The sequence below is a fragment of the Ochlerotatus camptorhynchus genome, unplaced genomic scaffold (genome assembly GCF_037179485.1).
Source record: "Ochlerotatus camptorhynchus isolate MF236.1 unplaced genomic scaffold, CSIRO-AGI_Acam_v1.1 ptg000074l, whole genome shotgun sequence".
In the NCBI taxonomy this organism is placed as follows: Eukaryota; Metazoa; Arthropoda; class Insecta; order Diptera; family Culicidae; genus Ochlerotatus; species Ochlerotatus camptorhynchus.
This window is the reverse complement of record NW_027040564.1, coordinates 161932-177495: the sequence shown is the minus strand read 5'-3', so window position 1 is coordinate 177495 and position 15564 is coordinate 161932. Positions and strand designations below refer to the sequence as shown.

Here is a 15564-nt window from a genome sequence, read left to right as displayed (position 1 = left end):
ACAGGGTGCGTGACGAATTTTTGCAGTAAATTTCAAATAGTAATTTCTCATGCTTGTGCATCATTATTTAGATATATTTGGCAGCACTGGATAGCTTATACTGTTAGGTGTAAGATTTAAACAAACAATGTTGAGTAAACGTAAAGATGTCGAAACAAGAGAGCAACCTGTCAGCCGTTGTCGCTTTGTTGCGCGCCGGAGTATGCATGAAAGAAATAATTCGGTCGGTAAATGTGTCTGAAAGAACAGTGTATAATATTAAAAAAGGCTTGGGAAAGTGATAAGACGGAGCACCTGCTCATACTGCTAATAAAGCACAGAAATGGCTTACGGAAAATATTTCGTAAATTTGGGAGGAAGAAATTTGGCCCCCAAGCAGTCCCGATATCAATCCGTTGGATTATTTTGTATAGGGCGTCGTCCAACGGGATACCAATAGAACCCCTCACACCACACTTAAGTCGCTAAAAGCTAAAATCAAGGCAGTGATGACATCTATGGATCGAAACATTTTAAAACGTGCATACTGCAGTTTCCGGAAGCGTCTAACTACAGTCGTCGAAAGGGAAGGCAATTTTTTTGAATAAATTTACTTACAACTTCCATATGTTGCGAAAGAAAATAAATCGCACAAAATTCATTGCTAGAATAACTAACTGGTGTATTTTTTCTCAAATATGCCATTTACTGCAAAAATTCGTCACGCAGGGGTACGTCATATAAATCACCACATCTCATTATCTTCAGCGTTATCGGTTTTTTTTTCTGGATCTTTAGTTGCCTCTGTGATATTCTTACTTGCGGCATACTATTTTGGGAGTGTATATGAGCGTGTACCATGTACCGTGTACCTAATCGTGATGGTGGGACATAGTAGACAAATTAGAGAGAAAACGAGGAGATATTAGTATTAGTTATATGTAAACAAACAAAACAAAAGAAAAGAAGAGCAGAAAAATAAAAAGGGGATTTTTTTTTCTTTATTAGAGTAACTTTCAGCCAAAACAGGGGATAAAGTAGATAACAAAGAAAAGAAACGTAGGCAGATTATTAGAAAAGGCATTATCCGAGACTCGGCAATCAAATGTCACTCCCGCCGAGATCTCAGCGGAACCCTCCCCGCCGAGACCCGCACAGCCGAGTTAGGTAGAAAAAACTAAGTGTGTAGATAGATTAGTAGGAAAATAAATAAAGCTACTTTATGACTCAAAGTGCAATGAATGAGCGTTAGTTTCGGGATCATTTCAGTGTTAGAGTTATGTTAGTTTTGATCCGTAATCAGCCCTGCCGACCCCTCCAACATTAGTTGCAGGCAGTGGTTGTTAGATAATGCGGCACTGTAACTACTACTATTTTAGAGGTATGATTCGTCAAGTTTATACAAATCAATGTTTCAATTGAGGCGAACTATCTATCTTACAATTACAAAAGCAAACCTAAACTTACAATTATATGCAAATGCAAAATGAAACTTGACACTCACTTGGTCAGGCTTCAGAATCGTTCAGTGGGCAGTGCGCTCTAAACTCCAAGTTCCCTTTTTTTAAATTTACCGCAAATTTGATATTTTACCCATTGAGTGTTGATTAGTCACAATGAAACATTGTGACAGAAGTTGAGGTTACTAGTGTATTAAATAATCTAGGTCCTATTTAGGATTATATCTGAAAAATCCAAATCTGGCCAACGCCCACCCTAAACCTAAACCTGTTCTAATCCACCTGAAATGACTAACGCATGGAAGACTTTGACTACCCAGCCATGCAATAGTCTCATTCCGTGCCTTATGGCAACTTGATGATTCTATTGCGCTCATCTTCTGGCACCACCCAGGGGAGACTTGGTCCTGTACCCAATGCTTAACTTATCTCAATTCCACTCAGCTACTCGCAATTTCTTGTGATATAGCGGGCGGAATATTATTATATGAGACAATTCAATGCAGACGTCTTTCAAAATTTGGCAGATCGACAGGTAATCGGTGAGTTACCACGATAGTTGCTATTCCACAACTCGACAACGTCCCATCGTCAACGCCTGCTATGATAATTTCCCATTGCAGACGCCAACGAAATGACGTCATCGAGCTATCGATCAACTATCCTGGTTATCGCCTGGTACCTTATAGCACGATGCTAGGAGGCGAACCGGAAGAATCGATGAGCTACCTCTCCCCCATACTGAAGATTTATCCACTGTGCATCTGTAAAGTGCAAAGTGTTAATGAAAATAAAAAAAATAAATGCTGATATTTTAAAATTTATTCATTTCTTATAAATATCCTTAGTAAGAAAATTATTAAATTCTCTGAGACTTCCAGGTATCTTGAGAAAAAAAAAATTTCCTTAGGATTCGCTGTTTTCCAAGTTTTTGCAGTTAGTAGGCATCCAGACTAATACCGTAGGTTTGGCCATAAACTTTCTATTGAATCTTTCGCTTTAAAGGTTCATATCTTACATACATCAGTGTTTATGAGATACTTATTGAATAAGTCTAAAACAACAAACATTTATTTGGTGTGCCATCATAACGACTACTTTTCTACTCTTAGGTCACTTTTTAGTCACTATTTTTACAACTATAAGCCACTATTTGGTCACTTATTTCATCAACATGTGTTACCGCGAGCCAATTAATTTAAAACCAAAACCATAAGATAACCACATAGTTGCATCTCGTTTGCATAGCCCTAGCTGACGTTGATACCAAGGCCAAGAATATGAAATGAAAAGTAGGGCAAAAGGAGCGAGAGCTCGTTTTACATAATCTAACTGCAGTATTTACTTAGGAACATTTCTGCGTTCAAGTGGAATAAACACGCCCATGCATGGCATGCTTGCGCATCTAGTTTAGTTTAGCTTTCCCTCTCTGTTTATCCTTAACGAAGGATATAATTATAATGTTTAAACGTTACAAATGTCACTTTCTAATTTGTAGAGCCATATCAGATCTGAGTTACAAAAATAAATAAACTTACAAGATATCTGAGAAATCCCAGATCTGAGAGGGCATAGTATATAGGTCTAAACAACAGAAATTTACCCCTTCAAGGGCGATCGGAATCTTAGCTAATTAGAATAGGCAAATTAGGTTAAAGTTCGGTATTGAAAGGGATATGTTAAACCCTGGACAAATCATGTAAAAGTTTTACATAATTATAAGTTGCTAATGCAACACGTAGCCGTAAGATCACTTTTTACAATTTTGTTGAATAAAATTAAGTTTCGTAGGTTACTCCAGATTCTTCTCTTTTTGAATCCGAAAGAACTTTCGGCCTAGAAAAGAAAACTTTTCTCCTTAACCGGAGAAAAAAGTAGCTCCTAGAAGAACTCTTGACTTGGAAGTGAAAACTTCTCTCGTTAACCGGAGAAAAAAGTAGCTCTTAGAATCGAGAAACAGTGTCTGACCTAGTAAGCGAAAGACTCTCCCTAACCGGAGAAGGTGGCTCCAGAGAGGAATCTTCGAGGACGTTTTCCGACGTTTTGAGCCCGTGAACTTCCAGTCAGTCGAAATCTGACTGTAAAGAACCGCAAGTTGGCGGTTCCAATGGGCCTTTGTGCCAAATAGTGTGGCGTTAAGCCAAATAGCAGTCAGTCGTTATCTGACTGCAAAGAACTGCAAGTTGGCGGTTTAAGTGGGCCGTTGCGCCGAAACGCAAAATCTGACAAAGGTCAGATAGTTTCGAACATTTGGGCTTGTTAAAGCCAAGTGGGCCGTTGCGCCAAAAGTGACAATCTGACAAAGAGATAATCAAGAACAAAGAAATCGACATTCAAGTGGAAAAGTTGAAGATAGGAAAGGCCTACAAAAAGTGGCTCAAGGAACCATTTCCTAAGGGAGAATACTGTGTCACAAAGGCATTTCCAGTGATCTTGTGGCGCGGTACTGCCAAAGAAAGGTTGTTCCGGCAGCATATGAGCAAATTCACACTACACCACGCCACAAAGAATTAAACTAAGTGAGCAGTTTAACAACAAGAAGACAGCTAGTCGTACTACAAGCGACCTGAAGAGAGCCAGCATTATCATCATCATCATCATCATCATCATCAGCATCATTATCATCAGCATCATTATCATCATCATCATTATCATCATCATCATCATCATCATCATCATCATCATCATCATCATCATCATCATCATAGTTGCATCAGAATCCAGCTTTCCCCGGCCGGTGGCCGATATATCACAAAAGCTACACGCCAACCCTGAAGATCATCAACGACCGACCACATCAAGTGTGAGTAAAAGAAAAAAAAATAGTAAATTTGTAAACATGAGTGAAAAATTTGTAGTAAATAAAAATGGTCACTGTTGTCTTTGTCAAGGAAAAGACGACAGTGATTGTGATCGCTGGTGATTGCTACCAACCCTGCATTTATACATGGAACTACAACAATTGCGGATATTTTGGATTTGGCAGTAAATATAAATAAATTAATCATCTATTTTCAATCCTAAAATTCATCGTAATTTCGAAGATATTCCGCGACTTTTCCCGGACTCCGGCACATCTACCCATGCACACTACCCAATTAAGGTTTTCGTTTTTATGATGGTTTACAAAATGTTCATTGTCTCGAAAAAAGCTCCTATCCAAATTTGAAAAATAATTTAAACAACAGAGGGCCTAAATGAGACCTTTGGGGTAATCCTGAAGTGAGTTGAATAAGATTTGATTTCTTGCCTTTGAATCTAACTATTAGTTGACGATCAGTTAGATAAGGTTCGAGCCATTTGAGAAGCCCAGGCCCAATTCCTATTTCCCCACATTCCCAGTTAGGTAAGGCACAGGAACACAGGCATCAATCTAAATATTTGATATTTTACTAACACTGTCAAAACTGATCTGATTCTACCTTTATTCAGTATATGAAATATATATTTCTCATTCGGAGACGTAGGCAACCCTCATTCTTTTTTTTTTTTTAAATTTTAATGGACCGTAGACAATCACAAATCCACGTCATCCCGCGTTCCCAAGTCTCTACGTGGTTTATGAGCAGCCCCTAGTTACAATGTATGGACTTCAAATGTATCGAAGCAGCGTTAAAGGGAAGTAAGAACTCAATCAAAATTTCTTTCAAATCGAATAAAACCATCAACTGTGTGTTTCCACCTTCGAGATGAAAACCCAACACCCAAGGGTGCAACTTTGCTTCAACCCTCACAGTTGATAGGGCTTCCCGCCTGAGTCTAACAATCCCACATTCACGCTCGAGTAGCAGAAAAGAGATCTTCACCATCGCACCGGCCTTCATTCATCTCATGGATATCACGCCGTTCACTCACTTGTATCCAGCACCACTGCTCGGGGCCGCGCGCGCTTTGGGAATGGATGTAAATTCATTCCGTAGAATCGGATTCGCATACGCTGTGGTGTGGTTGCTCGCATCGACGGTTGGTGCTGTATACTTTTTCAAAAATCTTGTCAAGAATGAAAGCATTTGTGTGGACTATTTTTGTGAAAATGGTAAGTTGTTTCATGTAGTTCTTGAAAAAAAATTGCAATGATTGTGTTTCTTTCAGGAACGACAAACCTTCTATCCATGGCAATCAATATGATGATCTGTGCGATGTCGATAACTTTTGCCATTTTCGTGAAAATAGGAATCGATGAGACCATTCCGGGTTACATTCATATCTGCCGGGTATTTATGCTTACCCGGAGCTTGATCCTGACGGTACGGTGGACGTACGAAAGTGTTGCACTGAGGATCAGCCAAATCAACGGAGATACTAGACCAAATGTGGCGAGGGCCGAAAATATCGCAACCATACTACTCATGACCATGGCAGGTGAGAGCTGTATTCATAAGGTTTTCCAGGAATGGAAATTAATTCTGGGAAATATTGACTCATTCTACAGCAATCTGCGGTTTGGAGGTATGGATTCTCAATGGTGTTCAGCGCTATGTGAAGCATAGAGCACAGGAAAATAGTAGAAACGAGGAGATGTATTGAGGTGATTGTGGCCACTTATTTACGTGTTTCAACAAGGCTGTGATAGTGTTCATTTGTGCTATGTTTTAAATTATATTATGCTGAACGTTAACTCAGTCTGTGATAAACCTTTTACAAATAACATTCGAGTAAGTTAATGTTCTTTATGTTTCAAATCATTTTCATTTGAATAACACTGATCATGGAAAACTCACACGTTGGATTGATTTGTTAAATGATCGTTAAGTATGAATTGGGATTAGGGATGCTAGATTAAGAGACATTTATTCATTTTGTAGGTACCGTATTCGGTTCACTGGTTCGTATCAGACGGTTTTTTAGTTTAATTTTATGTTCAAAATTATGTCTAATTTGCAACATATTAAATATGTGTGATGATTCTGAACGATACTAAGAGACCATGATTAAATTTACGTGCTATTTTGAATAAAGAAGGTATAGATCATCAACTTTTAAAAGTGTTCAGATATGTTCACTAAGTGTCCGAATTTCAAGCCTTTGTGGTATTTGATATTTTGGGAAGACAGGGTGTTGATCTCACAACAATATAACGTAGGGGCCTCACCATTGGACGAGTCATATTGTGCCGTGATCAGGATTATCGACCTATCAACCGCATTGAAATATTCAACTAAGACGTGGAGAACGATCTGGATCTCAAAAAATGACGAGAGGACTGCATCAAAAATTCAATCAAGTTGGATCGCATCAAGAAACTATACCATCATTGTTGAAGATGCTTAACGTCAAATATCAAACTTAAAGTGGACATGTTATACCATAGATGAGGAGATGAAAGTATAGAGTTGATAGTTCCGTTATAGTACGGTAGTTTGAAAATTTTACATAGAAAGTACAAAGCGAGCAAGGACAATTTTGACGAAGGTACGAATCGGGTAGATCATCTCCTTTACCAGACTCATCCGTTGAAGATGTCTCTTTGATCTCGAAGTTCTACAGGCTTAACCAAGTCTTTCATGATGTCATAATTTATAATACGAATCCGTATAGCTTGGTGGGACCTCATCATGTTATTCAAGATTTACATTTGTATTACCAAAATATCTTTGATTTTTCAAATCATCCTTGAGTTCAGATCTTGATGCTCTACAAACTAGGCGTTCCCGAGACAGTTTCTGTGCATTTTTTGGTCACTTTAAAACTCTGTTACCGAATGGTAGCAGTTGTATTTTTGTTTACCCGATGTGGAAAGGTAGGGAAATTAAATTTGTTCAGTTAGTTAACGGTTAATTTGAACGCAAGAATGATGAGTGGGTGCAAAAGGACCACTGCGTAATGTTGGTGGCAATGAGACAGCGGAAGAGAAACTGTGCTACGAGGACAATAGGGAATCTGAGTGGCAAAGCAAGGATCATACGATCGAGTCGTGATAGTACCCAGTTTTTCAAAATTCGGAAGATCAAAAGTTACATGATCACCTATCTAGCTCCGATACCGGCTCACACCTCAAAAAAGTAAACCTCTGGTCGAGCAATTTGACCCGAGTTCCTGGGCTGACGGCGTGCACCCCTCCAAGACCGAAGATAATTCTTCGCCGCGTGGAGCTAGATTAACCTCGGATATATCATTGGTGGAGTGGCTCCTTCGAGCTCGAGCTATTTTGATCCACACGCGTGATATTGAGAGCGGAAAAATATTATTTGATTGATGATTTTGCCAACACTGCTCATATTCTTGAAAACGTAGTTAACTCATAGACTTAGTAAAATTTTATGAGATTTAACAGGAATTTGTTTTCTAATATGAGCATCATCTCGATGTACACTCATAAAATAAATCATAAAACCAGTGGAAAATATCCATGTGAATTTCACATAACTTTCATGTGATCCTATAATAGGAAATTGTACCATTAAATCACATGAACGTTATGTGTCCAATGAAATCTATATGATTACACACATAGAATTTCTTATGTTGTGTGATATTCAGATTAAAATCATTATTTTTTATATTGGAAAAATAAGATGTGCGTTCCTAATAAAAGTAAGTGAAAACTTTTTTCAGTGTACATTATAAATTATTACACGGAAAAAAGGTTTCATGTAGTTGCCATTGGGAATGCACACTACATTTTTCCATTACAAAACCAATTTTATCTATCTGACTTTCACATAACATTCATGCATTTACATGAGTTCTTTATGATAAATCACTTAAATTTCATTTGACATATTAGTGTTCATGTTATTTTGTGGTGCGATTCCCAATTTTAGTAATTTAAACTTTAATTTGCGTCGATCTCATATGCCATGTAGTGTGGAAATACATTAGTTACTTAGTACTGGTCCTGTTGCATGCCAGCAGCGAGGGAACGAGCACATCTTAGTGAAAGATTCTACTTTCCACCACCTAAATATAATAGAAATAGACAATTAATACGATTCTTAACACATCGTGCTCAAAAAGTGTTGATGAATCAAGATCAGAGTTGCTGCAACGATTCAGATAAGAAGGAATATCGAAATAAAGATCATCGAGAAATGTAGAGTACTGTACAACGAAGCCAAGTATGATTAATTGGCGCTTAATACTAACACTGTTGTAACGATTTTACAAATACAGTTTTAAAATAAGATATATCAAGCAACATTCATTACATTTTGCAAAATAATTACACACCTGGGGGAGAAAAACTTGGTTAAATATAACACAATTTGCTGTTACCAACCTTTTTGCCTTTCTTGTACACCAAGGTGTGCCGAAAGGCTATGATATCACTTGAAAAACACAATTTCGTTCGAAGACCCGGAGAGACGGATGGCATATACCAATAGACTCATCTCAACGGGATCAGAAAATGTTTCTGTATGTGTGTATATATGTATGTATGTAAGTTTGTATGAGTGTAGCTCACTCAATTTTCGCAGAGATGGCTTGACCAATTTGAGTGGAACAAGTTCCAGAAGATGTGTTTCAGATACCCATGGATTTCTATTGATTTTTTCCCGATCGCGGATTTCTAATGTGTGTTGCAAAATGCATCGCTCGTGTAATTTGATTAAAGGTGTAAAACAGTGTAACCAAATAAATTTTAAAATTTTCCCTTGATTACAAAAGTCATTACAGATATTTACATCTGTGAAAAAACTAAGAAGTCTGTAAATGTCTGTAACGAAAAAAATGTCTCTGAAAAAAATAAAAGTCTGTAAATTCCCAGACATGTCTGTAGATCTGGCATCTCTGGTCGTTACCCACCAACCAGACGGTATTCATCCCTTCCGAGGAATTTCAACAGTGACGGGGACCCAGTCAGTCGTCGGAATCACACCGGACTTTCGTCACCGGTCAGGTTGACCGGGTGGCCTATCATCGTTCAACCACGTGAAGAAGTAACCCCCGATAGTGCTAAGCCTCCACTTTAGTACCATCCGAAGTTACTCGTAGATCGAGTGGCCTATTTGTCGATCGGACACGTGTCTACAAGGAAGGGGTCCTATATATTAGCCCTCTGGAAAGCGATCGCTGTCCGATGAACATCAACTTTTCACCATCAGTGGCTACTTCCAGTGGCCCAATTGCGTTCTCGAGTGCGTGCCCCGGTTTACCAGCCTGTCGGCTACTTACAGCGATCACCAACCTTTATCCTGACATCTCGACCAGTGTATCTGGAGAGCATCCCGTCAAAGCCCTGCCTCCACCATTCATAAAAGGACCGGAATAAAGTTCAGTAAATCTCTAATTTGCCTTTTTAGTGGCTTTGCTTTGCTTTAGGGCTTTCCGCATCCGAAAACACTCTCAAATCCTCACCAACACCCTGAGACCCGGGAGAAAAAGAGACCTTAAATTCCCCCACCATTGGTTGCCGACCGGCTGGGACCAACAGCCAGGGACTAAGACACGTTCCCTTCTGAGACGGTGCAGCATCTTCCGGGGTCCAAGAGTTTCAACTGTTGAATCATTCGTGACATGTCCGGGGATGAGATGTGAACTCGTGACTATAGCGTGATATGTGTTGATGTTAACCACTACGACGAGGCTGACCCCTCTGTGTATCCAAAATACAACTCATGAACTGCAGTGTACTGCCGTTATACGCATAACTGTCCCATGTTCTATGCAACTCTTATGTACCGTGGGACACTTATGCGTATAACGGCAGTGTATAGTTGTTATGACAAAGTATTTCGGGTTCTCCAAAATATCCTTGAACGAAGTCTTGCTCAACGTTCTTTTTTAGTATAAGAATCCGTAAATGTTTGTGGAACCTCATAATATTATCAGCGTGACGAATTCAGGAGACTACTTCCGAAACGAAGAACTGCACAACGAGCTGTTTGTGCAAGTTCAAACGAAAATAGAAAAGTGGAATGCAGCAGAAGAGGACAGACGGCGAAGAAAATTGAATGCTTTGGTGCCCGTTTTTGTGCCGCAGCAGAATTGGTACTCTTTTAAGTATATGTTCAATACCATAACGAACCGTTACCCTGATGAGAGCCCGGCGATAAAACATTACTACTTGAAGAAATGCCTTCTTGGAAACGCTGCTGGTAAGATTGACCAAGACGTAATCAACAACAATGATTACGATTCGGCATGGAAGATGCTAGAGGACACCTATGAAGACGAGCGACTCATAGTTGACACTCACATAGATGCTCTACTCAACCTCCCCAAGATGACGAGTGAGAACGGCAATGAATTGCGGAACTTACTCGATACCTGATACCTCGATAGCATGTTGACGCTTTGAAGAATCAATAGCTACCTGTAGGAGGACTTTCGGAAATGATCCTGGTCAATGTAATTTCCAAACGGTTTGATAAGGAAACTAGGGAGCTGTGGGAATCGCAGCCCCCAGTGGTCCCAGTAGATGAGCTATCTATGCATGCTGATATGGTTGATTTCCTGCGAGAGCGTGGTCGCATTCTGCAGAAAAAGAAAGGCTACAATGAACCGCGACTACCCGTTCCAACGAAGCTGAAAGGTAACCCGAGCAAAGTCTGAGATCAAATTGAAATCTAAATTTGATGTTGTGATTTCGCTGGTAATGATTGCTAATGATTGAGAGCAAAAAAATCTTCCTGTGACATCCCATTGAAAACTGAAACTATCAGTGAGAGCAAACTGAAAACTCAATTTGATATCAATTTTTCCTGTTGATAACAAAACAAGTATTCAATTTGATGTTATGCTAAGGTAATGAAAACAAACCCGCAACAACATACTTTTGAAGAGCATTTATCAATTACATAAACTGAAAACAAATTAGGATTTCAGTTTGATGTTCAAATCAAAACTTGATTTCAATTTGCTGTCATTTTGATGCTGGACTTTGCTCGGGAAACCCTAACAGAAAACTTCTCAAGGGAGGAATTCCGTACAAAAATATTTAAAATTTAATTCAGCCAGTCCAAAGATGCATGTTTCTGCTGCAGTGGTGATCACCTGATCTACAAGTGTGACATTTTCCAAAGCCTCACTGTCTTTGCTTCAATTGCCTACGACGCGGACATCGTACCAGTGAGTGCAATTCCGACACAGCCAGGGTCATTGGAGACAACAGTTATATCGACGACTTTCTCATTAAGGCAAATACTGAGCAAGAGCCCAAGTAACCAAAAGTTCTGATTAAAGGCTACTTGTGGCTTAAGCAGCTTGGTTGGTGGTGGTCTATTTAATTCTAAGCAGCCTCATTTTTAAGTCGTTATAAGAACTTGAAAGTTCCGGCATCATAATTGAAGAGCATTCTAAGCAGCTTCTGGCGGAACTTGAACGGAACTTTTAGAAAATAAATTAAAAAAGGTTTTGTGTCCTCTACAATATTTCTATATTTAGTTCGCACTATTATGAAAGTTATTTCTAAAGGCAGGTATTAATGTGTTTATTATGTGATTTATCAGCATTAGTAGTAGAATTGGAGCTGTTTGAAGAATTAAACCCAGTCTGCGTGAGAGCCCCAGCACGAACCACTGCGTCATCTGAGATATAATATACACGAAACGAAAATCAATTATTTTATTCATGTGTTTCACTTATACATTTTTGCCAAACATCAGCCTTTTACATTCCATAAGACAAACCACATAGGTCCTATAAGAATGCATAAAAGGTATGTGTGACCGCTTATACATTTCATTTGACACATGATCTTCATTAACTTTTTGCAAGGCGTCTGCTTATTAGTTGACTTATACATTTTATGAATAATCAATAATAGAAATTTGCCAAAAGGTATAAGGAGATTTCTATCCGTGTAGTAAGCTGTTGTCCCGCCTACTGTTGGAGTTTTCAGTGCCAGCTGACTGACTTGAATACGAAACACAACACCTTGATGAATTTTAAATTGTTAAACTTAAACTTTTGAAAAGCAGGTACGCTGATATTTTGTTTTTATTTTGAAAATTAATAATATCATTACCTAAAAATAAAAAAGGCATAACGAAATAAAAAAAAAAATATGGCTTTTAGAGCGTCACGGGATAAATAGAGGGGGACCATTTTCAGTGTTACGTTTTGATCCAAAGGGGGGGGGGGGGTCGAACATATTTATTTTATCGTTACGTAATCAATGGTCACCGCCCAACAATATTAACCAAAGCTCACAGCTCAAGTGCAGAAAACGATTTCGTACCGAATAGGTCGAAACCGTACTGTAGAAGGAACGGGTGGTGGCGATGGATCACTAGGATCCGGCTATTATTCCCAGCTGACGGATTTTGATTCGCAATATTCTCGAACAGAAACTCCATTAGCCGGTGAGTGTTTTCCTTCGCCATTAGCTCTTTCTTCTCCGAACCCTTGACCAACAGCAGCGGGCCGAGTGGAAAAAATGACCTGAATTCTTTTTCCACCTGTTTATCGTAGGGGGTTTAATTGGTGATGCTTTTCCTGGGCCTAGAATCAGCTGTTCAAACGAAATCAACAGTTGCTTCGTGCCTGTTTGGCAACTTCCATGCTACAACAAAGAGACACCCGGGCTCTTATCCGTCGAATTCGATCGGTTTGAGTCCGGGAAATGGATGTGCGTTGCCGTCTTTTCCGTGGTGCACTTGATGTGTTTGCCCCCGCGACCGATTATGGCCAACTGACATACGTGGTGTTTGTTGTGGAGATTGTTGAAAACTGACAGTAACTGACAGAGTGCTTCGCGGTCTACCTGAAAATTTCGAAAAACTGCACGGCTTGCTTGACAATTTGTGTGCATGCAGAAGAGATAAGTTGGGAATAGAAAGAATAGATAGGATTGATTGAAATTTTGTGCACGTTGAAAATTTTATGAGAGGTTTGGGTAAAAATGGGATAATCTTGAAGTGTCGTTCCCCCTGGTTTGGATAGAATGTTGATGCACTGCATAAATATAAGAATTGTGATTTATTTGGGCCACTGATCATTTCATTTTTACGTACATTAAATTTTGTTACTAATAAAGACTTGTGCGGATTGCTTCATGTGGCTTGAAAGTTCTGTCGAACTTTATTTGAACTTTATGGAACTTGAAAGTTCTGTCGGGACTTTATTCGAACTTTATGGAACTTGAAAGTTCTGTTGGAACTTTATTTGAACTTTATGGAACTTGAAAGTTCTGTTGGAACTTTATTTGAACTTTACGGAACTTGGAAGTGATTTTAATCGTTTAATGCGGAACTTTTGGTTACTTGGGTCATGTCCAATCACTGCTCGTTAGATTCGCATTTCTTTCGAATCGGGCTCGCAGGCAGCAATTTGTGCACTTGTGGTAATGGTTATCATGAGATCGACCACGTGCTTCGGTCATGCACCCTCAATTGTTTAGCTAGATCCGAGTTATCCGCATCCCTCAGGGCCCGAGGAAAACAACCCTTACTGCCCGTTAGAGACATCTTGGCGAGTCGAGATCTCGACTACAACAATTCAATTTATGTGTTTTTAAAACGAATAGATCTGAGGATTTAGTAGTTAGTGTCATCTTGTGTTCTCCCAAGTTGTTAGCTTCCCATCGGTGTACCCCCATGTCTGTCTTTTTCATCAGTATGTCGCTTAGTTTGAGATCAAGAGCACATTGCACTCCAAACCTTGTGTTCTCAATCCCTACCCTGCAATCCGTTTGTTACAATTTGTTACTCCTAACCTCGAGATAGCCGCGAATAATCGGCCCCCGCTTTACTAACGTTAATTTTAAGTAATTTTGTAATCTTAACAATGAATATCGGCTCAGCAAAGATATGGCAAATGAGCCTGTGAAAATAAACGCATTATATATATAAAAAAAGATGAAATAGTGCGAGTGGTTACGATCCGCACAAAAAACTGGAGAATACCGACACGTCGCAAAGAGCTGTATCGAAGATCTGTTTTCTACCAACTGTTGATCCGATAGACTCAACGGGTGGAGTATGATGCTACGCGTGAAATACATCTGACGACCCCCCGGTCATACTGCGTTAGGACTGAGAGAGATGAAAGAAGAGCAAAAAGAAGAAAAGTGAGAAGAAAAGAAGGGTTGTGCCGTAGACACGACCGCAGTATGACCAGGGGGTGGAAACTAACGATTTTAAATTGATTCACTGCTTGAGTAGCCTATTGGTCCCAAGTACTTCTATAGCGTACCCCATACTAGTTGAAATTCTATTACTACACTATGTTTGTTTTGATTCGCTATGAAAGTTTGACAGATAACATCAGGGGTGTGTGGATTCATGCAGAACATGCAGGGGTGAGTGAAATAGCTTGGGACTGCTTGGGACCGTTGTTCTGGTACTGAGTGAGCCAAAAATAATAATGATTTTCTTCGGGACCCAGTGGTCTTAGAGTTACCTCTATGGTATGACGTAGAACTACGCAAAATTGATGTATGTCATGCATTTTTGATTATTATACTTTATCTTAAATTTTTCAAGTATTTCAATGTTTCGGTTATGGTTCAAAGCTCGCGACAATTCATGTTAGCATAATCGGACCACGGTTCATCTTACGCATAAGATAATGTATTTAAATTTAATGTAATGGTTGAGAATTAACAGAATTTCCCCTTCATAACTATCTTGGGTTGATCAATGTTGAGTTATTTTGCTGTGATCAATGTACACTAAATTTGACATTGACATCGACTACAATAGGAACTAACACTATAGGCATTTTTAATAGAAACTAAACGATCGATTCAACCTCTGGTTTTGAATAAGAGAACGTCAAAAAGAGTGTTGTGAGCATAAATGTTTGCCTTGAGACATAGGAAGCGGAACACTTTTTTACTTTTCCTGATAAATTGATTCATCTGAGATGCTGCAAAACTTAATCTAAAGTTGAAAAATTTAATTCTGTAATGTTTTGAAAAGATCCTGCTGGTGTTCAGGAATATTTTTGTTGACAAAAATGGAAAATTAGAAAAGTGCCTTAATGGTTATGATCTTCCGGATATCTTGTGTGTGAATACGCCTTTTTAATGCACCACCAACGTAGAGTGCGCCACGCGAGTTCGAGAAGAAACGTCAACCAAACCGTTTGTTTACATCAGAATAACAATTTTTCACAACGCAAATAACAGCATTTTTCATTCAAAATCTTGCCAATTTCCATCGGTAATTGTCTTATTGTACGATTTTTCATAAATCTGAACTGATTGGCACATTATATCAGTATAGTACACAAAAACGCC

The 15564-nt window shown here is 39.0% G+C and overlaps 2 protein-coding genes across 2 annotated transcripts in view; both read left to right on the top strand.

The window, feature by feature from the left end:
• Positions 1-5336: 5336 nt before the first annotated feature.
• Positions 5337-5966, top strand: LOC135697552 (uncharacterized). Its single transcript, XM_065217313.1, has 3 exons — positions 5337-5475; positions 5532-5801; positions 5872-5966. The coding sequence occupies exons 1-3, from the start codon at positions 5337-5339 to the stop codon at positions 5964-5966; spliced, it is 504 nt and encodes a 167-aa protein (XP_065073385.1).
• A 2743-nt stretch (positions 5967-8709) lies between these two features.
• LOC135697567 (medium-chain specific acyl-CoA dehydrogenase, mitochondrial-like) overlaps positions 8710-15564 on the top strand; it is a 31702-nt gene continuing 24847 nt past the window's right edge. Inside the window, exon 1 of the mRNA XM_065217336.1 lies at positions 8710-8715. Within this exon, the coding sequence (XP_065073408.1) occupies position 8715 (1 nt within the window). The 5' untranslated portion in view covers positions 8710-8714. The remainder of the gene's footprint in view (positions 8716-15564) is intronic.